Below are 26,404 nucleotides of genomic sequence, written 5' to 3' on the forward strand. Positions count from 1 at the left end.
GCATTAATAATATAATCTGGAGTTTATATTGCATTCAGGGGTTAAACAGTGTCTCTTTCAGAAAGACTGAGTTGCAGGCTGACAGGAAGTTGTATGCAGAAGTGAAAGCAGGAAGTTATTTTGAGCCGCAGGCTAAGACGAGGCTTTAACAATGTAACAGATAGCTTTAAGAAGGCCTTAAGCAGCTATGACTATTTTATACACAATGCATATCTGTGCTTATTAAAGAGTTGGAGCTCGGTCAATTAATTGGGGGTCGGAAGCTTTGTTCGGCGCGATGTTCGGACAATCTATTGTGCAAGTGACTTGGAGTCATAGAAGGAATTGCAATACATGCTTACAAAACACTTATATATCAGATCATTTTATATTAAGGTTTAAGTAGAGGTTCTTGGTTAAAACATTTATTTAGTAGAAGACATACACATAGTCTCAGTGAGCCTCTGGTCTGGTAAAAGGTCAGAAGTGCGAGAGGTGACATCGAGGCTGAGTGAGGTCGTGACACACACACTTTAAATTAGATTTATTTAGAGGATGTTTGGCTGTAACTGCAAAATTGTCTTGGTAAAAGAGGAACCGTTTCTTGGTGTCTCGGCAAGAAAGAGGAATAGGATAAGAACTGAAAGGTACACAGGAAGTGCCAGCCATGAAAATAGAAGATGATTTTCTGGGTGAAAAGTCATGATGATGTTGATCTGATCTATGTATAAAATGTATCTGTGACGCATGAAGGGGCGTCAGTAAATCAAACCCTGATGCTATAAAATATCTGTTCATGCTTTGATTAAGTCGAGGACTACTGGCTGTCTGCGTACAGAGTGTCTTCCCACGCGTGTATTCATTAAAATCATTGTTTGACCAAAGACCTTCTGGACCATGGGTGGTGTGTACTCTCCTTCCTCAACTTTGAACCTTAACAACACTGAGCCCCAAGAGTTTCGGATGAAGGTGCACGTTTTCGGTGCTACGTCCTCACCAGGGTGTGCAAATTATGGATTAAAGTATCTTGCTAAAGAAAACGAGACACAGTTTCCTCTTGCATCTCAATTTATAATGAAGGATTTCTATGTGGACGATGGTGTGACGAGCACTCCAAGTGTCAAAGAAGCAATACAGCTCGCTCAGGAGGCTCAGACACTCTGTGCGTCAGGTGGCCTCAGACTACACAAGTTTGTAAGTAATGACAAAACTGTGTTAGAAAGCATTCCAGCATCTGAACGTGCCTCCCCACAGCAAGCATGTGACCTGGCGTTTAATGACTCTAAACTTGAAAGAGCACTAGGCATTCACTGGCACATTGGCTCAGACACACTCAGGTTTCGTTTTCACCCCAATGTTCAACCTGCTACAAGGCGTGGCATCCTATCTATGGTTGCATCCCTTTATGACCCATTAGGATTCATCTCTCCTTTTGTACTAACAGGCAGAAGAGTGCTTCAAGAGACATGCAAACAAGGCACAGGCTGGGATGATCCCCTTCCAAGCGAATTAAGGCCAATGTGGGATAACTGGAACAGTGACTTGAAGAACTTAGAGAAAATCGTAATACCACGCTGTTATGTCCCTAAAGACTTTGGCCCAATTGTAAAAACAGAGTTGCATCACTTTTCTGATGCAAGTTCATACGGCTATGGTCAGTGTTCGTACTTAAGACATGTAAACAAAGATGATAAGGTGCATTGTGCTTTAGTCACAGCAAAGACCAGAGTTGCTCCCATCAAGGTAACAACAATACCAAGACTCGAACTGACTGCTGCTGTTGTCTCCATTACTGTAAGTAGCATGTTAAAAGATGAGCTTGGATTGACACAGATAGAGGAGTATTTCTGGACGGACTCTAAGGTAGTTTTAGGCTACATTAATAATGATGCAAGACGTTTTCACACATTTGTCTCCAATAGAGTTCAGAGGATAAGGCTCAACAGCTCTCCCCAGCAGTGGAGATATGTCCCTTCTGAGGAAAATCCTGCAGACATTGCCTCTAGAGGTTCAGGTGCAAGTGAGCTCATCATATCCAACTGGTTCAAAGGGCCACAGCTTCTATGGGAAAAGGAAATACCTCCACCTGCTGACATCGACATGAACATACCACTTGGAGACCCAGAGGTTAAGAAGGTGCAGGCACTGAACGCGCTCAAAACAGAGAAAAAAGGTTTATCAGACAAGTTAACAAAGTTTTCCTCATGGTACAAAGCCACCCAAGCCATAGCTCGACTCATTCGCTGTGCCAAGGGAGACAAAACAACAGGCCACAGTACAGTACAAGAAAGACAAAATGCACAATGTGTTATTCTAAGAGACACACAAGCAAGTGAATATGCAGAGGAGATGAGGTTGCTAAAGAACGGGAAACCACTTCCACACAAAAGTAAACTGTTTCAAATGGACACTTTTCTTGATACTGATGGACTCCTTAAGGTGGGAGGAAGACTTAAAGATGCTTCATTCTCCTCAATACTGAAACACCCAGTGATAGTTCCAAAAGGTCACCATGTCACTCAACTAATAATAGATCATTTCCACAGTAAGGTGCAGCACCAAGGGAAAGGTTTTACAATCAATGAGATCAGAGTGAATGGATTTTGGATTCCAGGCATCAACAAGGCCGTAGCAAATTTTATACACCACTGTGTGAAGTGTCGCAAACTCAGAAGAGGCACAGAGGAACAAAAGATGTCTGATCTCCCAACGCAGCGCTTAGATCCATCTCCACCCTTTACATTCTGTGGAATGGACTGTTTTGGTCCTTTTCTAACCAAACAAGCTCGCAAAGAGCACAAGCGTTATGGACTTCTTTTTACATGCCTTTGCTGCAGAGCAGTGCACATAGAAATGTTGGACAACATGACTACAGACGCCTTTATCAATGCGCTCCGCTGTTTTATAGCCATAAGAGGAGCAGTCAGTGAGATTAGATGCGATCAAGGAAGCAACTTTGTCGGAGCCAAAAATGAGCTACAAGAAGCTTTAAAACAAGTGGACTCCAACCGCATTACCACATTTCTTGCAGAGAAGCAGTGTGACTTCAAAATGCACACTCCTCATTCAAGCCATACAGGAGGTGTATGGGAAAGACAAATCAGGACAATTCGAAACATTCTGCGCTTCACAGTTTCACTTTCATCTGGCAGAATGGATGACGCATCGTTAAGGACATTCTTTTATGAGGCAATGGCGATTGTCAACAGCAGGCCTCTAACGGTGGACAACCTAAGTGACCCAAGCAGCCCAGAGCCCTTGACGCCAAATCACCTGCTTACTATGAAATCAAAGATATCCCTGCCCCCTCCAGGCACATTCATCAAAGAGGATATTTACGCACGTAAAAGGTGGCGGCAGGTGCAGTACTTATCAGAACAGTTTTGGTCACGTTGGAAAAGGGAGTATCTATCCAACATCGCAACAAGACAGAAATGGCACACTCCAAGGAGAAACTTGAAAGTTGGAGATGTTGTCATGGAGAAGATGGACGATCTACCCCGCAATGAATGGAGATTAGCACGTGTAGTGGACACAGTAACTGACAAAGACGGACTTGTAAGAAAAGTAAGGATTTGCTTCGGAGAAAGGAAGACTGAGAAGGGACAATGTTCAAGTAAACGTTCTATAGTGGAGCGCCCAGTGCAGAAACTGGTTTTGCTATTAGAGACTGTTTAACTGTATTCTAAAGTTTAAGGTTCAATGGAACTATGTGTTATCATACAGTTTAATGGTTACGGGTCATTTCTTCATTAGGAAATCATTATCGCTTCAGTTAATTCCCAGTTAAGCTCTTAATGATTTGGTGGGAGTGTAAATGACCTCATTAATATTTGGTAAAGTGTTTTGTAAACTTATGAGTGGCTATTATATTGTTGGAGTGAATGCTTTTATTTTGAAAGTCACAGAGCGACAAGGTGCCGTAAATCAAGTGGCGTGAACCATATGGCAGAAGGGCGAGTCTTAATGCACAGAGAGAAGGTGTGCTCTATGGTTAATGGACGGGAATGGGAAAAAGAACGGCTATTAAGGTGCAACACTGAGTCGAAAGCAGTTTCTTAGCACCTGGTTGATGAGGGAACAAGGTTTGTAACAAAGTTTGTCCTGTAGATATGTATTTTGTTGTTTTACGGAGCATATAGCTGCTGACCGCTACTAAGCATAAAGGCTAAGTTTTCACCCACTAGAGGGCGCTAACGTACCTCGTCATGTTTAGGCAGCGATGCAACGATTTCCCTGTTATATGCAATAATTTACAAGTTTTAGTGTTATTTGTTATGTAAGGTAAGGAGAATTAATTTGTGATTAATGAATAAGTCAAAAGGTTAAGGGTAACACACCGTTTGATTTACTAATAGTCTTTTATTCTGTATGTTGTAGCTCTTACGGTGTGTTCACATACACGGCTGTTTAATAAAAGGATTGTGAACCATCAGTTTGAGAGACCATCTTTTCAACCGGGGATGCTACAGTCGGTCTCATCCCTGTTGCTAATGAGACCCACCACCGTTGTGTCGTCCGCAAACTTGATGAAGAGGTTGGAGCTGTGTGATGGAGTGCAGTCATGGGTCAGCAGAGTGAAGAGGAGGGGGCTCAGCACACATCCCTGCGTATTGCATTGTATTGCGGAGTCCGGTACCTTGTCCGATAGCCAGGTTTCTGTGAGGCAGATCACGCAGCAGTCCCGCATCTCTCGCTGGAATGAGATCCGTGCCCGAAGCTCGCACAGCTTGTTCTCCAGAGACTGCACATTAGCCAGTAATAAACTGGGTAACGGTGGTCTGTAAGTGCGCCGTCTCAGTCGAACCAGAACGCCAGATCTTCTCCCTCTGCGTCGGCGTTTGCGGCCTCCAGGGACAGAGAACAAAGGCGTCTCAGGTGAGATGAATGGGGGGTCTGCAAATGGAGCGTCCGTGTTGCAAAACTTGAACTCCGGAAAGTTATAAGAAAGACCGTCTTTTATGTCCAGTAAGGTTTGTCAGTCATACACAAGGAGACAAGTGCTGCTCGTGAAAAAATAAAGGAAAAGTAAAATTAAACACAGAAGAAAGCCGTTGCTTGGGGGAGCTCGCGACGAGGCTGCCATACTCGGCGCCATCTTGGCCACACCTGCTGTCAACTCAATGTGTAGAAACATTGCTGTCGCTAGCTCGGTGGGTAGCTGTGTTTTGATTGAAGAGAACGTTTTCTGTTTTCTGAGGTTTCAGCCGAAAAACGATGTCCATCATGTCTCGTTGGCTCTAACAGTGATCACTTAAACTACACACAAATGCCAACACTAAGCAAAACACACGGAAAACTCGCACCACACAGAGCTGCTTCTACTTCGCAACTAGCGAGCTAACTTGCGCTCGAAGCCCGGTAACCGGCGAGCTTCGCTAATCACGTTTACGTCCCGGTTGCGTGTGTTTAATATGCCAATAACGGCAAATCAATTCATCAGCAATCTAAGAGTTTCATACTCACCTGTTGATGAAAACGCGAAATAACAGACGAGAAGAATCCCGAAGAGCGACGTACGAACACCGCTACCCATCTTGTCGCCGTGAAGACGTTCGCTCGGGACGGTAACGGTGCCAAATACGGTTGTGCCCCGAACTGGGCACGTACGAAGAACGGGCCCCTGGTTTCCGCATTAAAATGATTGGCCGTATTTACATTGTTGTAAATGACTTGTTGGTGTATATGTGAAACGTGTCAAATAACGCAGGATTTAAGATACTTTGCAAAACAGTTAATTTCTAAATTTTATATATAAATCGTAATAAATCATGTTCACTGAACTCTACTTACCAATATAAGTAAAGACAATACACATAAAAATAAATAGAAACATTGGAAATGACTTCTGTTTAAATGATCAGTTTTGTAAAAACTCCAATAATCCATAAATACATTGATCGGCTCTACTTTCTAAAAGACTGTATGTTTGTTATATTTATTAATAACTGTTCATTTGTTGTTGTTGTTGTTTTTTAAACATTGCAGTCAGGGGCCCGTTCTTCGTACGTCGCTTACTACATCCAAGATCAAATGACACATCCAAGATCAAATCATCGCGCTAACCGTGAGCTCGCTAATCCGGTTCCCCGAACACACCTGCTGTTGACGATTACTACAGCTGGACGCAGGAATGTGACATCACTGGGTGTCGTAAAAGGGGCTACGCATCGATAGTAGAAACAATGATCGGCAACCCGCTGATTGGTCGGCGAAAATGTCCAAGGGGCGTGCTCGGTATTTTCCGGCAGCAGAGCAAGAACTCTTGAGTGAGGGATTTCAGGAGTTTCAGAGTTTAATTAAAACGCAAGAGAACACTGCAAAGGCTGCAAAAGCAAGGAGAGAGGGCTGGCAGAAAGTTGCTGACAAATCAAACTCGTAGGTAATTTAATAATAATAATAATAATGGATTGGGTTTATATAGCGCTTTCCAAGGCACCCAAAGCACTTTACGATACCACTATTCATTCACTCCCACATTCACACACTGGTGGAGGCAGCTACGGTTGTAGCCAGGCTGCCATATCGCGCCATCGGCCCCTCTGGCCAACACCAGTAGGCGGTAGGGTAGATCTATCATATGACACTATATTGTCCAATATCATATGGCATTATATTATATTATAATATGTTATATTATATCCCCTTTCACATTAGAGCCACAACAGGACCCACAAGAACATGGGAACAAGTAAAAGTGGAATACAGGAGTATTCTACAGAATGGTAATATTTATCTCTTAGATTGCTTTGCGTCTCTTGGCAAGGTAATACTGGCCTGTAATACTCTGTTAGTTTGTTCATAACAGCAACCAAGAAAAGGGCAGAGGAAAAAAAGACAGGTGGTGGTCCTGCACCCCCTCGTCAACAAGTTGGTTAAGTAAATAATACCCTCACGGGAAAATCGATATCTCTCTATGAGCTGTTAAGATTCAATATTGAGGAAGGGTACAAGAGGTGATCGAAGAATAACCACACCGATCCGGCCGGGTGAAGTCAAACGATGATTTTAATGAACACACGTGTGGGAAGACACTCTGTACGCAGACAGCCAGTAGTCCTCGACTTAATCAAAGCATGAACAGATATTTTATAGCATCAGGGTTTGTTTACTGACGCCCCTTCATACGTCACAGATACATTTTATACATAGATCAAATCAAAACCACAATGACCTTTTAACACAGTTTAAAAGAACATCGTCTTCCATCTTCATAACAGGTGCATCCTGTCACTGCCGGATGCTCGCAGCAGTTCTGCGACAAACTGCTCTTGTTGCAACCCCAGCAAAACATGATTAAACTTTCCCCCATAAATGAATCTAACTAAAAGTGTGTGTGTGTCTGCGTCTGTGTGCTAACCACAATTGCACCCTGTTTCACCTCGCGACTAGCTCCTGACCCCTCACCAGACAGAGAGACAGAAACCACTCTCGTATATGTAATAATCGAACTGAAACTATGGATATGACTTTTACTAAATAAATGTTTTAATCAAGAACCTCTACTAAACATAATAACTGTGTGCATAAGCAGAGAGTTCTGCAAACTCTCTGCAAGCCTGTTTCCTGTCAGCCTGTGACTTTTAGCCTTTCTGAAAGACACACACTGTTCTACCCCTGAATGCAATATAAACTCCAGATTATATTATTAATGCAATGGTAATAATGACAATTATTTAACAATAGCAGTAAAATAATTTCCCTTCTCGACAGAGCACACTGTCGCGCTGAGCTAAAGGATCCTGTCTGTCCCACAATATACGCTGGATTCTGAGGACTCTCCTTATCAATCTTGCACCTTCTGCAATGGGTTGGTCGCGTATACGGACAGGACATGGCTGCGACAGGCTTCCCTAATCCACCTTCGCTTTTATAGCCGTGGTCTCTCATCTTGATTACACGAAGTAATTTACAATTACTACTCTGAAATATGAATTACATCTGTAATAATCACATACATGTAATAGAATGTTAATAGTACATTTCCCTTTTTTAGGAAATGACCTGTATGTATCTGTGTGACATCAATAAAAGGATCAAGTGCTGCATTATCTTTAGTTACATTGATAATATTTATTTATGGTGAAACAGTGGAAAAATATCGCTGTTGCTTTCGTATAAATGAAGCGGACATACCTGCGTGGCCGCGATCTAATCCTGTTTACATAAAGTGAACCTGCTCCCGAGCAGGTTTACGCTTACGGCTCTGTTGCTATGACAGCAAGTCCCGGATGAGCTTCGGGGAACCGACTGATCCAGGATCACGCGAAATCGTCAACAATCTAATCCGGCTAACCTACTTAGCGAGGTACGAAGAACGGGCCCCAGATCCATAAATGTGTTTATATATGTTGATAAAACAGAATAAATTTTCCACAGTCAGTTTTTTTTATACCTAATATTTTGTCTTCATTGTGTTTCCAGTCACATCATAATTGAGTTGTTGAAGACTTTCAGAAAGGACAGAATGAGGCTGACAGGTGAAAATCGATGATGACAGCTTAAGGATTCACTGTCGTTAACATAAGTGCACTGACACTTAATAATAAAAACAAAACTGTAAAATTAGAGTCCAGATGAGAGTTACAGCTGACATAAGTGACATTATAACTTTTATTTATTATTTTTATAGTTTACATGTTGTGTATATTTAAAGTACCTAAATCCATTTTTAAGAGGGCCACATGGTGACACGCAGGCTTTGCATCCACCACCTGGTCTCTGTGGGGGGTTTGCATGTTCTCCTTGTGTTTGTGTGGGTTCTCTTCAGGTTCCTCCCACAGTCCACAGACATGCAGTCAGTGGGGTTAAGTTCACTGGTGATTCTCAATCGCCCAGAGGTGTGAATGTGAGTGTGAATGGTCATCAGTACCTGGTACCAGGTATTTTTTTAGTACCTGCTAGGCCGGGTTTCCAAGCGATCTGAGCAGGTACTAAACTGTGATGTCACCGATTGGCTGGTCGGTGACGTCGCTCGATGAGTCGTAACAGCGTCATGTGTCCCTGAGACAGACTGAAGTGGATGAGAGTGGATGGGTTCATTTTAGTTTAAACATCTAATGTGAATGTGAAGAGAAAGCAGCACCATGTCTTCTTCATGTATGCAAAGCAGAAACCGCAGCCTGTTATTTAAAGAAGTAAACAACATGTTTAAGCTTTTCATATATATGTTCATCTGTATATGTTGGCTTTGTACAAACATCACTTCTCTGTTCCTGACATCAGCATTATACATCCAGGGATGGAACTTTTTTCACTAGTAGGATAAGAAATTGTTGGAGGACTGCTGCATTTTCTTCTTTTTTCTCCAACTCTTAATATTTCCAATGTTTTATTCTTTGAGAAAATGATTCATAAACACAAAGTTTTTCTTGTTAGAAAGTCTAACAGGGGTACGCAGGTGATGCTGAAGAGGTTCATCAATTGGACACTGGTGTAACATCCGTGATGTCGATCAGACGTCCATCTTGGAAATATTCTTTAAAAAAACTATCTGTGTGTTTTTGTAGCAACTTTAAGTAACAGGGCGTCCATACCACGTGTTAGAAGAGAGTAACCGTTACAGTGTGTTAATAGTTGTATATATTTCTAATGTATCTGACCTCGACTCTCTTTGTACCAACAGGAAGGAGGAAGACGGCGACTTTACTTGGTGTCAGAGACAGAAATGAGAAAAAGCTGAAATGAGTGAGAAGGACGATGTTGGAAACATCTGTGCTGTGTCTGCTCTGTAAGTAGAATCTCTGTGTTTGTTTGAATTCTTGTACTTTGATTGATCTGCTCCTGCACTACAGAGAAAGTTTATTATACCCAGGGTATATTTCTGTTATTCAGATTAGTTGACGCTAACATTGGTAATCAGGATATTCTGTCATATGAAGCTGATATGAGTTGATAAAACTCACTCAGTTAACCCGGGGTTTCCCTCCCTGCACCTCCACATGTGCTGTTTTCACACAGTTATGGATAAATGTATCAACATCAAAGAGACTGTCTGCTGCTGATGAAGAGTGTGTGTGTGTGTGTGTGTGTGTGTGTGTGTGTGTGTGTGTGTGTGTGTGTGTGTGTGTGTGTGTGTGTGTGTGTGTGTGTGTGTTAGGGCTGAACGATATATCGCATTTGCGATAATATCGCGACATGATCAAGTGCAATTTTCTAACCGCAAAGGCTGCGATTATACTCTGGACATGTCCAAATTCATGGGCTGCATCCTCCTGAGGCCGCATTTGTAGACCGATTACGTCACAGCGACGCGCCGAAGGCTGTCCAAATTACTACTGTTATGACCCAGTGATGTGTTTGTTGGTGTTGTGCCTCCCACCGGAGGATGGTGGCGGTATTTTCCCTTTTTTCTCTCCTAGGAGGTGGACACCTGGGCGTGGCTGCTAGGTATCTGGGTGGAGTCTCTACACACCTTCCGACTGGATAATTGATGGACCACCTCCAGTACTTAACGTCCGGATGACAGTCACCTGGGAGTGCTGTTTGGAACCCCGTTGACTCGGTCACAGAGTTGTGTGTTGTGTCATTGTAGTGCAGGCTGGAGTATTCACGTGTACCTCTAGCCTTGCCATGTAAATAATTGTAAATAAGTTAACCAGTGGCGGTCACTTTTTTGTTCCTTTGCTGTATAACTTTCACTGTCGCAGCCTAGTAGGCGTGAGAAGCCGTTTTCTTTTATTAAACAAGTTTTCTCCTGTTTTTTCGTTAGATAGTTAGGTAAGTGACTTGTCTTTTGTTTTGGCTTCTTTTTATTTTGGTGTAGGGAAGACTAGGGATTGTTTTATAGGGAGTTTTGTTTATTGTTTTGGCATTGCTCACTGCCGATGAAAATAAATGGCTGCTTAAATACTTAAAAAAGGTGTCATTGTTGTGGTTTATGCGTGGGTGGGAAGTGAGTGGGGCAAACTTTTTGTTACGTTTGATTACTTGCCGGGACCAGAACGTAACATATTGGGGGCTCGTCTCTTTGGTGGTTCTTTTTGTGGCTTGTTTTCTTGGTTGGCGGTTTTTTCTTGTGTGGGGGGTGTGTGTGTGTGTGTTAGGATGGAGTTTAAGTTGGAGGACTTCACTCTGAGCCCGTCTGCGGAGAAGTTGGACAGGTGTAAAAAGGCTGACCTCTTGCTTGTTGCTGATTTCTTTGATGTGTCTGTGCCGTTGACTGCGAAGAAGAAAGAGCTTAGGGAGCTCCTGTGTGTCCAGTTGACGGACAGGGGGTTGTTTGGTGAGCCGGGTCCTGCAGGGAGGTTGAGCTGGGGGCTGTTGCTGGTGTTTCTGCCCCACTGAAAAATCTCCCTTCCCCACCTAGCCCTTCTGCGGAGGAGCTGCGGTTAACGCTGCGCATTAAGGAGGTGGAGCTAAAGAAACAGCAGTTGGAGGTGGACGCTATGCACTTGAGGATCAGGGCTCTGGAGGTAGAGAGGGGAGCCTCTGTGTCTGCCAGTCCTCCTGTACCTCGGTTAGCCCCGCAGTCACCATCCCCGCAGGTACTGTTATGGTTCAAAAATATTGGAGATGGACACCAGAGGAAAAACCCACAATAACAACACTGGTCCGGTCGGGTTGAGTCAAACGATGATTTAATGATCACACACGTGGGAGATGGACACTGTATGCAGACAGTCTCAGATCTCATCTCAAAAAACACATTTCCATAGTTTTATGAAATCAGGGTATTAGAACGCCCCCTCATGCGTAGTGACAGGTGTAATACAATCAATGTTGACAATTTTATTTAACACAAAGAATAACATTGTCTCCTTCCCGAGGGCAGACGCTAACTGCCCCCCTTCTCCTGGAACCGTCTGTACCCTGCTGAGACACAACATGGCAGCTACAAGGACTCTTTCATTTATTAAGACCATTAGTGTGTATTGCTCTAAATCAAGTATATAATATTAAATGAATATTGCTGGATCAGCTACTTCTACTTAAAACATATTAAAACATGACTAAGCACAAAATCACCAAGAATGACATCTTATAAGTGCTGTGTAAGCGCGTGCGGCCTTCCAAGCTCAAAGCCTTTGCCCTCCATAGATCAGCCAGACTCGCGCTGGCTGTAGCTTTTAACCTTTAATTACCTTGAGCACAACTCTAAAATGAGCAACAAACTGCAATGTGTGTGGAATGATCATGGTTACATCTGCAATGGAAAATCATGTTATTATTCTGATACCTGTAAGAAAGATCAAATTAAAGTTATCACCATCACTGTAATGCAAAGAATAATGTAAGATCAAAAACTTCAATTCATGCTTAATGCAAAGCTGATTATATACTTCTAATGAACTAATCATGACATATTAAAATATTAAATGATAATGAGAAAAACATCCCCTCCTTATTCTACAATTCCCTCTGTTGACCTCTGGAGAATCCAGAGGTCACAAACAGTCGTGTCCCTCCTTGGCCTACACATTCAGCTCCACATGCATCATTGGCATCATGGACATTGGAGTAATGACTCCACGGGTCCACTGCCTCACAGACATACTTTTGAACATTCTTCTGGCACAAGGGATGAGACAACAACAAATAACCATAATACCCACCACAATAGACAAAGAAAACATGACCGCAGCGATGACCCCCTTCCACCGTCCGAACACTGAGGTCAGCCAGCCTTCTAACGGATTACCAACACCGGAGTGATCATGCATAGTTTCAGAAAGGCTCTTTAGGCCCTCCAGAGCCTTGGTTACCGACCCATCTGCTTCGCTAGCCCCTCCAATCCGTCTCTGGTCAGGTTAGAGAGCCTCAGTACATTGTAATGAACATAATTAATCCTATCTACATTCTTGTTTGGAGTCACTGGAAAGAAAGCAGAACGATTAGTTTTTCTAGGAAATTAACTTTAATTAACCCTTTTGGATCAACCCCCGCTATTTCCACCCCCAAAATTAAATAATACATAGATTGTTTGCGATCCCAATTCCCCAATGATAAAGTTAACGCGTTTCCAGAGGGGCTAAAATCCCTCTGTAGTTTAAGCCCGTTTTCTGATCCTGATTCTAACGGTTCCCAATTTTGCCCAGTGTAACCCCTTACCTGGTCCCAATTACGGCACCAGCTGTCATAAGGACGATTTCCCCTCTCACAGTGCGTACTCACTGAATAATCCCAACAGACCCACACATTGTATCCCCTCCAAGCACTGCCGACGTCCCTGCAATTAACAACATCACACAGATCAAACGTAAAGGAAGTTGTGGAGCCAATCACATAATCTAATTCTAAACCACCATATGTACTGAGACACTCATCCTTTTTACCAGAGACCTCGCGCTTCACTCTTGCCCGCAACCTTAAATCACTATGGACCACGCGTGATGTACTTGGTGTATCAAACAACGCCGGACAGGCATGGCCTCCGTGCTCAGACTGGTTTCCAGGGTCGGTCTGCAACAAACAAATCAAAAAACAAATAGCCATGATTAGCAACATAGTTAACATCAAACTCATAATAATTTTGAACATTGTGATGGCTTTTGAGACTCTTCTTTCATCACCAGTGTCTAATTATTGTGATGGCATGATGGTATGTGAATGTTATGGTGTAGTAAAAAGTTCAAAGCCCTTTATCAGAGCCTCTCTCTTGTTTTAGGTGTTCAGTGTGGTACCGCTCCTTTTCGTTGGCGTGGCGATCTCCTCCTTGTCTGCTCCTCTTTCTTTGACCTTCCGGGTAGACTACCGGTCGGTCCGTTGCACAGGTGTGAGGGATTATTGTGCCGCTCAATTTCACCTGCGTCGAGTTGAGATTGATCCTTCCTCACCAAGCCCTCGTGCGCAGCTGCGCACTGCGTCCAGTGATACCAGGTGTCACCTTTCCCCTTCAGTTGGACCGCTGTCGCCGTCCGAGCCGATACCTCATATGGACCAGTCCAGCGGGGCTCCTTCCACTTTCGTTTGATGACTCTCAGCCACACTGTTTTCGCGTCCGGGACCTCTCCTTCTCCTGTGGGCCCCTTACAAGCCGCCTGTTTCGTGAAACTGGACACTAGCGCCTTTAGCTCGTTCCAGTAGTCTGCGTGGGACCGGTTCCCCTTTTTGTCCCGTTCACCCGAGCCCACCGTCCAAGGTGCCGGAAACTGTCTCCCGGTTTGCAGCTCGTATGGTGTAAAACCTGTGGATTGATTAACAGAACATCTTATGGTCATCAACGCAACCGGCAGGGCTGCGACCCAATTTAGCCCTGTTTGCGCGCAGATTTTTGCCAATTTGTTTTTCAAATTTAGGTTCATTCTTTCTACTTTCCCCTGAGACTGAGGATGATAGACCGTTCCAAATTTATGCTGGACGCCCAACATTTTTTCTACTTTTTCCAAATCTTGATTTTTAAAATGGGTTCCATTATCTGATCTAATTCTTTTCGGGAACCCATGACGGGGAATGTAATGATTGATTAAACACTTAATGACAGTCTTAGCATCCTCCTTTTTTGTAGCCCAGGCCTCTGGCCAGCCGGTCAAAGCGTCAACACACACTAACAAATATCTTACACCGCCCGGCCCGGAATCAATCATATCAGTGAAATCAATAACAATCTCCTCTCCCGGCCTCTCAGGGGGCCGAAACTTACCCACTTCCGGTTTTACTGCTGGCTTAGGATTGTGTGCCCCACAGATTAAGCACATCCTGGCCTTCTCCCTTATCATTCCTCGCAGCTCAGGATGCCACCAATGACACAAATTTCTTTCCATCTGGGCTCTCCCCACGTGGGCAAGTCCGTGGGCTTCATCCACCTTCTGTTCTGCCATTTTGGCTGTCAGCACGGGGCGCCCGTCTGGCCCCCTCCACAAATGTCCATCCTGCCAGGCTCCTTTGTTTTTCCACACCCCCTTTTCCTCTGGGGATGCCTCCTCCTGGGCCCGTTTAACTTCCTCAATCAGGTCAACAGGTATCTCTTCTTCTGATGTTACCTGTATCATTTGTCTCTGTCCTTTGTAGCCTGCGGCCTCCTTTGCGGCTTCGTCTGCTCTCTGGTTTCCTTTTTCCACCATACTGGTTCCTTGGGAGTGAGCTTTGCATTTTATAATGCTCACCTCCTCTGGGTCAGCCAAGGCCTTTTCCAGTTCCTCCATTTCATGTATGTGGGAGATAGGTGCATTGGTTGCTGTTCTGAATCCTGCTCTTTTCCACTGAGGCAGCTCCACATGCGCTGCTCCAAACGCATATGCCGAATCGGTGTAGATGTTCACTCTCCTGTTCTTGGCTAGTCTCAAAGCTCGAGCTAAGGCTATCACTTCAGCTCTCTGGGCCGACTGCTTTCCCTCAATCCTTCCTGACTCTCTGACCTGATAATCTCCTTCTACTCTGCAGACCACCGCATACCCTGCTTTCAGTCCTCCTTCGTCTCGGTGGCAACATCCATCGGTGAACCAATCCTCAGCTCCCGGTATGGGTTCGGCCTTCAGGTCCTCTCTAATCTTTTCCTCGATCTGTGCTCTTTTGGCGCAGTCATGTGGTTCCCCTACACCCATTAAATCTGCCATGTTAATTCCTTCATGTGTGAATGTCAAATTTGGGGCCTCTAAGACTTTGCTCAGTCTCTGTTGTGCCCGTGGTGACATACAAAATGCTTGTGAATTTACGTATGCCACTATGCTATGTGTAGTGAGTATTTTTAGTGGGTGTTCTCTCACTACATGTGCTGTTTTTTGGATAATTCTAGCAACCCCTGCTGCATGTTGTGTGCATGTAGGATGCTTTGCTTCTGTTGGATGTAGTTTTACACTAACATACATGAGCACTTCTCTACCCCCCCCTTTTTTCTGAAACAACACTCCATTTACAATTGAGTTTGTTTCAGAAACATCTAAATAGAATGGCTCGTCATAATTGGGTGTGGCTAAATCTGAGGCCCTTGACAAATCCTGTTTTACCCTAATAAATGCGGCTTCAGCTTCAGGCGTCCAAGGTAACTCAGCCTTAAAGTTTCGAACACCAACTTGCTTCATTAGGCCCCTTAAAGGGGCAGTTTTGCCTGCATAATCCGGAATGAACTGCCTGCTGTAACCTGTTAAACCAAGAAAAGAAAGCATTTCTCTCACAGTTCGCGGTTTTGGGTGTGTCAAAATTTGGTCTCTGTGTGTGTTCATCAAACCCACTGATTTGTGTGCGATTACCCGGCCCAAAAAGGTCACTTCAGGGCGAACCAACTGCAGCTTGTCTTTACTTACTTTAAAGCCACATTCCGCCAACCTATTCAACACAACGAACGATGCCGCTGTACAATCCGCTGCTGACGGGGCTGCAATGAGAAGATCATCAACATATTGTATTAATGTACAATCATTAGGCAAATTACATGACGACAGGGCTTCTTTAAGCACCTGATTGAAAATGCCTGGAGAAAGTGCAAAGCCTTGTGGCAAACGTGTGTATCTGAGTTGTTGGCCTCTGTATGTGAATGAAAAAATGTCTCTGAGTGACTCATGCAGAGGAAGACAAAAGAATGCATTTGCCAGGTCAATGCACGTGAACCACTTTTGGTCACATGTGATAGCTGATAAAGCTGTGTACGGATTTGGTACCGGTGCAGTAGTAGAGAGCAATATTTCATTAATGGCTCTCAAATCATGTGCCATACGGTATTTTCCTGTTCCATGTTTCTCCACTGGTAGAATTGGTGTGTTCCACAGTGAGTGAGAGGGCTCTAACACCCCGGCCCTTAACAGGCCTTCTATTGTTTCTGTAATTCCTTCCTCTGCTTCAGGTTTATGTTTATACTGTGGTCTATTGATTGGTGTGTGTGACTTGAGCTGGAACAAAACAGGAGGACACTTAGCTAGGCCAACATCCGTGGGCCCTTTTGACCATAGACTGTCAGGCAGATTTGACAGTCCAGCAACTGCGTGAGGATGATCTACACACTCCTCACCATGTGTTTTTGAAATTTCTTTATGTTCCAAAATCACTGTATCATCACAGGCACAAGTTATGCGATAGGTTTTACAATTTGGAGCATAAGATAAGTTAGGAATTTGGGTTCTTTGCCACCCTGTGTCGTCCAGTGCTTGCCTGACCATTGGACCTAGATCACCTGCACCATGACCTTGGTGGACCGCCAATGTAATGTGAGGGGTTGAATTTTCTTCCACATTGTACCAAGGCAGTTGTTCATCAGTTAATTTCACAGCCGCGGCTACACCTTCTGGTCCGATGTAGATGTCATGTGTTTGCACATTCCACGTCTGACCCTCAAGATCAGATTGAAATAATTCACGATAGGTGTCGTCATTCTCTTTATCATAAAACAGGGTAACGTGGTAAGGGTCGCGCGGAGGGGAGTAAACTGCCAAGCTCATTATCCAGGGTCTCCACAGCTGAAATTGCCTCAGAACATCCTCTTTCACTAATCTCCCCCAGTAGATGTTGACTTTTGCTCTTTCACAGTCTTGGAGCAGATATTGAGTCTTTGAACTTGTTCCCAGGCACGGAAAATGCTGGCCCCCTGGCAGAGTCACAGATAATCCATCTGCTGAACATGTGATTGTGGCGCCCAACTTCACGAGCAGGTCCCTGCCCATAAGATTCACTGGCGCTTGCGATGACACCACATAGTTGTGTTTCAAAGTCTGCTTGCCCAGCTTTGTCAAAGCTGGGTCAGTCACTGGCAGAGTTGTCGGGATCCCGGAAAAACCCACCACGTTCACTGTGTGGCAGGACAACGTTGCACTGTCTGGTGCTGCTCTCAAGGTTGAATATGTTGCTCCAGTGTCTACTAAGAAGGGCAATTCTGTCCCTTCTATTGTCATTAACAGCATGGGATCTGCCATCCCCATGCTGTTTGGTCCCTCCGGGTCCCTTCAGTACTGGTCCTCCCTCCAGTCAGCCACTGGATACTGCGTGGCTGGTGCTGCACTCGGGTTTGGGGCCTGATATGCTCCCCTAGAGCCACCTCTTGCTCTCGGAGCTCCACGTGCCTGGGATTGGTAGCCTCGTCTTTGATAGTTCTGACGACGTTCTGGGCAATCTCTGTTCCAATGACCCTCTGCTCCACACCTCCAACAGACATTCCAAGGCACACTGCTGAGATTCCCCGTGTCACGAGCTCTTTGTACTCCCCCCGCTGAGCCACCACGCCCTCTGTACGATCCACCGGTTCCCCAATTCCCTGTGGGTTGGTTCTGCCTTGGTGCATTGGCGGGCCATCCGTCATTAGTGCATGGACCCGGGCCACTATCTGGCCATTCAGGCCCAGGACCAGGCTGGGTCGCAACTATCATAATTTTTTCTGTTTTTTCTTTTTCCTCCTTTTTCTTTTCGCTGGCTTTGTTTCTGGCCTCCACCAACTGTAGTTTGAGTAGAGACGCTTGTGCCTCCTCCAACTCTTTTTTCTGCTTGTTCGCCCTGTCCTGCTCCAGCTGCAAACGATGTGAGACGTGTCTTTCCCACTGCACCGAATCTGCTACGGCAAAATCTGGGTTTTTCTGTAGATCTTCTGTGACCTGGTTTGGCAGCCCTGCCAGCACCGCTGAGCGAAACCATGCCCGATGCTCACCTTCTCTACCCGGATGGGTACCTGTTTCTAACAACCACTGATCTCTGGCTTTTTCTAAAAACTCTCTAGGTGTGTTTTGGGGGTCCCAAATTATTTTAGGTATGGCTCCTGTATTAGGGGTTGGGTACTTTTCACGGACTGCGTCAGACAAAGCACATTGCACTTCATGATAAGGCAAATCATTTGCATGGCGAGTTGTGCGAGCTATAGCCTCTACATCTGCTAGCCCACCACCGAGCATACACCGCGCAGAAATGGCGCGAAAATCGCCAATCGCAAGCTCCTCTCCTTCTGTTAGTCTGCCTAATTCACGCAACCACCTTGCTCCTCCCCCAGTTATAGGTGGAAGCTGTTTAACCAATGCCTCCAAATCTCTTACTTTGTATGCGCGGTACACTGGTTCATTTTTTGCACCAGCCACTAAAGGCAAATTATAATGAGTACCCGCAGCTTTTTCTGCTTTGGTCACAGTTTTACACTGTCCCAATTTTCCCTTGCCTTTTGAACTCTTAAAAATAGGCCTCCTCTGTCCCTGCTCTTTTTTCACCTGTCTTGACCTAAGATTCCTGGCTATACTTGGTTCTGACGCGACTCCTCCTCTGTCGTTATCTTCGTCATCTTCTTCCTCCTCTGTGGTAGATGAGTCTTTGTCGCTCTCCTCTTCTGCCATGCTTTTGGTCATTTTGTCCTTTACGGTCTTCAGTGTATTTAATACTTCCAATAGCCCTTGCGGGGCTTCAAGCATTCGTCCGAATACTTCTCCTGTCCATGTGTCTGACTTGGCCATTGCTTTGGAGTGTTTTGACCTGGTTTGGGCCTGCTCTTCTCTTGCTGGTGTTGGCAGTCCGATGAAAGCCGGTTGTGCCATCCTTTCCACCGGTGAAATCATTTCCTCGTTTGTTGGGGTCCAATCCGCTTCTCCAGTCTGGTCTGGCAGGCTTTCTCTTGATGCTTCGGCTTTTGGCCTGTCTCCTCTTTCATGTGAACAAGAAGGCAAAGGCAAGCCTTCCTCTGCGGCTGATGTTATCTCTTTCCCTTCCCCATTCAGGGACTGACATTTAACTGTCATAGGCCCTTCATTATGAAACACCCGTGGTGCTCTGGTGTATTCAACATCAGCTACTCCTCCCACAACCACTGCCGTCTGTCCATCGGGGCCTTGAACTTGTCCTCCTCTGAGGGTCATTACAGGCATGACATATTGTCGTCCTACGGCATTAGATGTTAATGTGGCCCAAGGAAGAATCTCTGCTGTGTGATACTTGTTAGCATCTCCTGGTTTTGGAATCCAGTTCTTCATTTGGTTTTCCAGCTTCTTATTTTGGTCTTTCAGTTGTTTCAAAGCCTCCATTATGCTTTCCATATCTTCTGTTTCAGGTGTGTCATCCTCCTCCATCCAGGAAGATGCTCCATTCCACAAGAACATCCACTTGCAACACTTTGCATGAGTTTGCTGTAGTTTCTTGATTTGTTGTTTAATCTTCCAGTTAATTGAACGTTTCTCTGCCTCGGCTTGTAGTTGTTGCAATTGCTGCTCACATCTCTCTCCTTCTATTTTGAGCACAAGACTTAGGGCTATTTTGTCATCCAGCCCTCTCTGTTGGGAAGCAATAAGCTTGTTTAGCTCAGCTTCCATTGCTTTGCCTTCCTTCTCAGCTAACTTTGTTGATCCAGGGGAAGCTAAGCGAATAGCTTTTTTTAACTGTTGCTGCTGCTCCTTTAGAGGCTTATAGCCTCTGTGCCCAGTAGGTGTCATGTTCGGGCCGTCAGCCATTATCCTAAAACACAAGCTTACCTCCCTTTTTTGTGACGTTTTACGGCTCCTCCTTCTGGATCACTCCGCAATGTCTGCCTGTTAGCTTTCAGAAATACTTTCGCTCCTCCCAGGGTCACTGTCTCCTTGTAATCTGCTTGGTAAGACACACAGCCAACGCAGTGTGTCAAGACTTAACCAAGCCTCTTTCATTATTCACTTTTAATAACTACTTTTCACTCTGTAACATAAATGTTATAAACTCATACACACTGCATATTAACTTTGGGGCACAAAACAATAACACAGCTCAAATGCATTCACACAGCCTTAAATTTTTCACAGAAAATTGCTCCAAAGCAATATCATGTTTGCTCACAAACTAACAAATTCACTGTGTTGTTTACCGAGCGAGGGAGCAATGGACCAATTAAATCCAAACTCTTCAATAATTAGCTGTACAGCTCGCTCTACTTCAATGCCAAACCATAGTACTGTGATTAGCTTTATTCAAATCAAACATATGTTTCAAAGCCTTTCAAACGCACACCCACACACACAATTTCAACCACGCACTCTCAAGCACACATTTGTCTCCTTTAAATCTACTAATCGCTTGGAGACATCTCCACAGATAATTATATTATTTCCCAAGCAAGCATATCAAAATCAAAACCGTCTAGTACCGACTCTATCATAGCCTGAGCAAAGTGGGCGGCCTCTGTGGGCTCCCAATTTGGATCATTTTCATGCTCAGTCATCTCCTTTAAGCCTTGAAATAAAAATAGGCAACGTTGTATATAGGCATTTAGCTCATGCAGCTCAATCTCGGACCACACTGTCATCTCATAAGGTGAAACACCTTCCTCAGTCACTATGTGACATTTACAGGTCACCTCCAATTGACCCTCCTCCTCTGCTATTTGTATGTTACAGGTTGCAAAATAAAGCACAGGCATGTTTGCTTATTCTATTTAAACAACAATTTAACAGTATTAAATGGGACTGTTTAGTGCATGGGACACAATATAATCATTTATTGTTGAAGGGACAAATGTCAAAGGGGTTCTAACAGGTCCACTTTATTGCGTGCTCATAAATTATTGTTATCTGGGTCACTCACCCAATGTGCTTTATTGTTTGAGATTATTAATTATGTCACGCTTATTAGTGGCTCATATTTATTTAAGGCCTATGTTTGAACTTGACAACAAAGGCAGAGCATCATTTCATCCTTTCAGGGTGAAACACTCCACTTTCTCTGTGTCATGGCAGCTCAGAAAACTTCATGAACTTTACTTATTTAAAGATATGACTTAAAATCAGTTGTGTTATCAGTATAAAATATTTAAGATTTAATTAAATTGTTTTCAATTGACTTACAGCAGCTTACTCTGATCTAGGAACACTCTCTTATGCTCCTCAAAAACTGAAGTTACTCAGTCTTAAATGATTTTTTACATTACATAAATCAACTGTGATTAACAAATAACGTTCTAGTGGTTCCCACTTGGTTTAAAACATTCAAAAGCCTTCTAGGGACCTATTCTGATCATAGCCTATGTGTTTGTAAGCTTGTTTGCATTTAACCCTCTGCACTCAAAGCATTTACTACACTTTATCAATCCGGACAGTCACGCCGAACGAAGCTTCTGACCCTCAAAGGCCGAGTGCCAACTCATTATAAGCACATTTGCTAGGTGTGTCTGAAAATTATTTAAACCACTCTTTTTAAATCAGAAACTATTTACATTGTTATAACATCAAAACCAGCAGCTTCTTTACAGGCTTTCAGCAATAAAAGGCCTTCTGCTTCTAAGGCTCACACACACTCTGGGCAGGAAGTGAAAAGCTCTGTTTTCCTCCCAGCCACACGCTCATTTGCATGTTCACACACCGTCTAAAAATAGCTCTCAGCGCTGCAGCTGCGCTCTCATCACACGCAGGGTCACACAAAGCTCAGACAAAACTCTATTCACAAAAGACGTCTTATAATTACAACCACTGACAGACATGACAAATTCAGCACCTAACAAATTTCGACAAATTTAAATTAACGGGTCCAACCGAAGAAAGCTTCACTTTTTTGTACTCAATCAAACAGTATCTGTTACTTCTGGGAACAGTTTCTGACCTAACTTCTAAAATCCCTAACTCAATTTAACTTTGTCCAAACAAGCACATGACACCGTTTCAAACGATGAGGAGTCTCGGTAACTCCTAGCTTATTTCGGGATGCCCTGTACCCCACAGTTAAACCAAAACTGAACTACCCCTGTTCGCCGACAGGTCAAGACCGCGCGTCCACGGCCAGGAGGGGGCGTAACCCCCGGGCTATGTGCTTCTTAGCAACTTCTGGTGCCGTCCTATAATAATTTCAACCTAACCGATTTTGTAAAATTTTACCATAACGGGTCCTACCGAAGAAAGATAACTTTTTTACGACCAATTAAACAGTCTCTGTTACTTCTGGGAACAGTTTCTGTCCTAATTTGTAAAACTATTAAACAGTCTCTGTTACTTCTGGAACAGTTTCTGTCCTAATTTCCCTACCAAACTACCTGAGCCTTCAGCTCAATATCCAGGGACTCAAACCCAACATTCTCTGTTACTTCTGGGAACAGTTTCATATTTCTTCAACTTCATTAAATACTCTTAAACAACTTTAACTGCATAACACACGGTGATTCTCATCAAAATCAAAACAGACACCCACCAGCAACGTCAGTGAGCAGGCTTTTAATTTAATGCAGCCCAATTTGGCACAATTTGGGAATCAACTCAACAGGCAGTGCCTTACCTTTAGAAGCACCCGCGGAGCTCACTCACATCAGATCCCTGGTCCGTGCCTGTCCGCTCGACAACCTCAGACCGTCCACACCTCACACGTCCACCCCAATACCACAGGACGAGCCCCCAAAATGTTATGGTTCAAAAATATTGGAGATGGACACCAGAGGAAAAACCCACAATAACAACACTGGTCCGGTCGGGTTGAGTCAAACGATGATTTAATGATCACACACGTGGGAGATGGACACTGTATGCAGACAGTCTCAGATCTCATCTCAAAAAACACATTTCCATAGTTTTATGAAATCAGGGTATTAGAACGCCCCCTCATGCGTAGTGACAGGTGTAATACAATCAATGTTGACAATTTTATTTAACACAAAGAATAACATTGTCTCCTTCCCGAGGGCAGACGCTAACTGCCCCCCTTCTCCTGGAACCGTCTGTACCCTGCTGAGACACAACATGGCAACTACAAGGACTCTTTCATTTATTAAGACCATCAGTGTGTATTGCTCTAAATCAAGTATATAATATTAAATGAATATTGCTGGATCAGCTACTTCTACTTAAAACATATTAAAACATGACTAAGCACAAAATCACCAAGAATGACATCTTATAAGTGCTGTGTAAGCGCGTGCGGCCTTCCAAGCTCAAAGCCTTTGCCCTCCATAGATCAGCCAGACTCGCGCTGGCTGTAGCTTTTAACCTTTAATTACCTTGAGCACAACTCTAAAATGAGCAACAAACTGCAATGTGTGTGGAATGATCATGGTTACATCTGCAATGGAAAATCATGTTATTATTCTGGTACCTGTAAGAAAGATCAAATTAAAGTTATCACCATCACTGTAATGCAAAGAATAATATAAGATCAAAAACTTCAATTCATGCTTAATGCAAAGCTGGTTATATACTTCTAAGGAACTAATCATGACATATTAAAATATTAAATGATAATGAGAAAAACATCCCCTCCTTATTCTACAATTCCCTCTGTTGACCTCTGGAGAATCCAGAGGTCACAAACAGTTGTGTCCCTCCTTGGCCTACACATTCAGCTCCACATGCATCATGGGCATCATGGACATTGGAGTAATGACTCCACGGTCCACTGACCTCACAGACATACTTTTGAACATTCTTCTGGCACAAGGGATGAGACAACAACAAATAACCATAATACCCACCACAATAGACAAAGAAAACATGACCGCAGCGATGACCCCCTTCCACCGTCCGAACACTGAGGTCAGCCAGCCTTCTAACGGATTACCAAGGGCCATTCTATTCTGCACTCCCATTAACGAGGTCGGACCCACCTGCTCCGCTAGCCCCTCCAATCCGTCTCTGGTCAGGTTAGAGAGTCTCAGTACATTGTAATGAACATAATTAATCCTATCTACATTCTTATTTGGAGTCACTGGAAAAAAAGCAGAACGATTAGTTTTTCTAGGAAATTAACTTTAAGCGTAACTGTGCGGACATATTTTACCTCCACAAACAGCTGAGACGTGGTTTGCGATACATGTGGCAAAAAAGTCAGGTGTTGTAGCCACACTTGCCAACCTTGAGACCTCAGAATTAGGGAGACAATTCAAAAGGGCTGTTTTGGGGTGATAAATACATTTTACAGTGTTTCTTTATCGGATAAAATACGTTAAATGTCACCGTTATTATTGGCCGGCCCGGAAACAGCGGGGTGTCCAAATTCAGAGGCTGCTTCCACCTGAGGACCGGCCTTCGCGGTCTAAAGAAAGCCGGGTAGTACGTCACGAGCTCCCTCGGTGGAGTGAAACTCTGCCGTCTGCTCCTTGCTATCTAAAATATAACCGGGCACTGACGTAAACTCTCGACCTTCTCACACTTCTGTTTAGTCAGTTTCTGTTTGACATTTATTCAGCTGTGTGAAAACCCCGGAGGAACCCTCCCGAGGGATTAATAAAGTTAAATTTAATCTAATCTAATAATTTTATTCTCTGCCAAACCGATTTACTCACGAACAAATAAAACACTGAAAAAGCCAAACAAGAACATTTTATTGTTATCAAAGTGACTCATATATCATGTTTAACCCGAGTAGTGAAAGACCGCGGGGATTTGAAGACGATGTGTCGGCTCAGATATTTGAAGTTTCCACAGCTACATTCTCACCTGAAAATATGTTAAAGGTTTTTTTGCGACCCAGAAAGAATAATAAGAGTAATATTAAAACTAAGCAGCTGCCGCCATTGTTGGAGACTGGAATTGGCTGGGCCGCGCTTTGAATTCTGTGATATGGTTTTTCAATTTTGTTGTCCGGGTGGGAAATCAGGAGATTTTCAGGAGGGGCACTGAAATTCGGGATTCTCCCGGAAAAATCGGGACGGTTGGCATGTATGGTTGTGGCAACATCACTAACCTTGTCAAACACCTCAGAGTAAATCATGTCACAGAATATGACGAGCGTATGTTGAGGCGAACTGAAGAGGAGGACAGGGACTTAACTTAGCAAACTTACTTACAAACTTAGCACTAAAAAAGTAGACCATTTTGGTCGGTTTTGGAGCAGTCTGGGGGGATGGTGACCTTTGAATGACCTATAAAATAAAGTTTAATATCTCAGAAACTGTAGCAGCACAAACGCTCATTTTACCTGCACAAATCTGCACAAACGTAGCACTAACCGCTCCGCCTATTTGCCTTTACGTTTCAAGTGGCTGGGGGGTCAGCTTCACTCTGCTCAGATTTTTCAAACTCGAGGGGTACAAAATGCAACACAAAAACTGACACGCGTGGTTTTATTCGCGAGCCAAACGCGTTTTTGCGACGCAAATCTGCTTGCAAATTTTCGCGGGACCCGCAAGCACGGCTCATCACGCTCCTACATTTACTTTACATGTAAACAAAACACAAGAAACAAAAGATGCTGGGGGTTGGGTTTGAGGTTATGACTATTGTTGTCATTATTTTTGTGCCTCAATAATGCTATGCTTTTTATTAAAAAGTGTTATAAAGTTATATAGTGTAGTATTAAGTGGACACAGCCCTGAAAAATAAAGGCATGAGACCACGTGTCCTTGAGAAGTAGAAAGCTGCAGACTCTCGCTCATGCTTGCCTGGGAAAATATAGATAAGAGGGAACATTGTCTGTGGAAATTTACTGGAAAGCTGTTGTTTAGACTAAAATGAGAGAGCTTCTCTAATAAAACTGTTAGGGGCACACCACAATTTTCAGATCCGCGGCAGCGTGTCATGCAGGACGCATCTCCCTTCTAGAAGTAATAAAGTCTTAAATGGTCTACTGACCAGTGTTTTGTCTTCTATTGGATGCCTCTGAGGAATCAAAAGAACTCGGTAAAGTGTTGATATTTATACTATCTCAGCAGAAG

The 26,404-nt window shown here is 43.9% G+C and overlaps 1 protein-coding gene across 1 annotated transcript; it reads right to left on the reverse strand.

Moving 5' to 3' along the window:
- Positions 1 to 13,589: 13,589 nt before the first annotated feature.
- LOC113018501 (uncharacterized) lies at positions 13,590 to 16,675 on the reverse strand. The gene is made up of 2 exons (XM_026161568.1): positions 14,561 to 16,675; positions 13,590 to 14,104 (listed from the first exon to the last, which is right to left on the reverse strand). Exons 1-2 carry the CDS (start codon positions 16,566 to 16,568, stop codon positions 13,590 to 13,592), a joined length of 2,523 nt encoding a protein of 840 aa, XP_026017353.1. The 5' UTR covers positions 16,569 to 16,675.
- Between the last annotated feature and the right edge of the window lie 9,729 nt (positions 16,676 to 26,404).

This window comes from Astatotilapia calliptera, unplaced genomic scaffold (assembly GCF_900246225.1).
Source record: "Astatotilapia calliptera unplaced genomic scaffold, fAstCal1.2 U_scaffold_90, whole genome shotgun sequence".
In the NCBI taxonomy this organism is placed as follows: domain Eukaryota; kingdom Metazoa; phylum Chordata; class Actinopteri; order Cichliformes; family Cichlidae; genus Astatotilapia; species Astatotilapia calliptera.

Excerpts from the sequence above, each read along its gene's own strand:
- LOC113018501 (XM_026161568.1), bottom strand. The coding sequence starts at position 16,568 with ATGGCACATGATTTGAGAGCCATTAATGAAATATTGCTCTCTACTACT. Across the intron at positions 14,105-14,560 it reads AGCAGTAAAACCGGAAGTGG|GTTTTACACCATACGAGCTG; the intron begins GTAAGTTTCGGC and ends ATCAATCCACAG.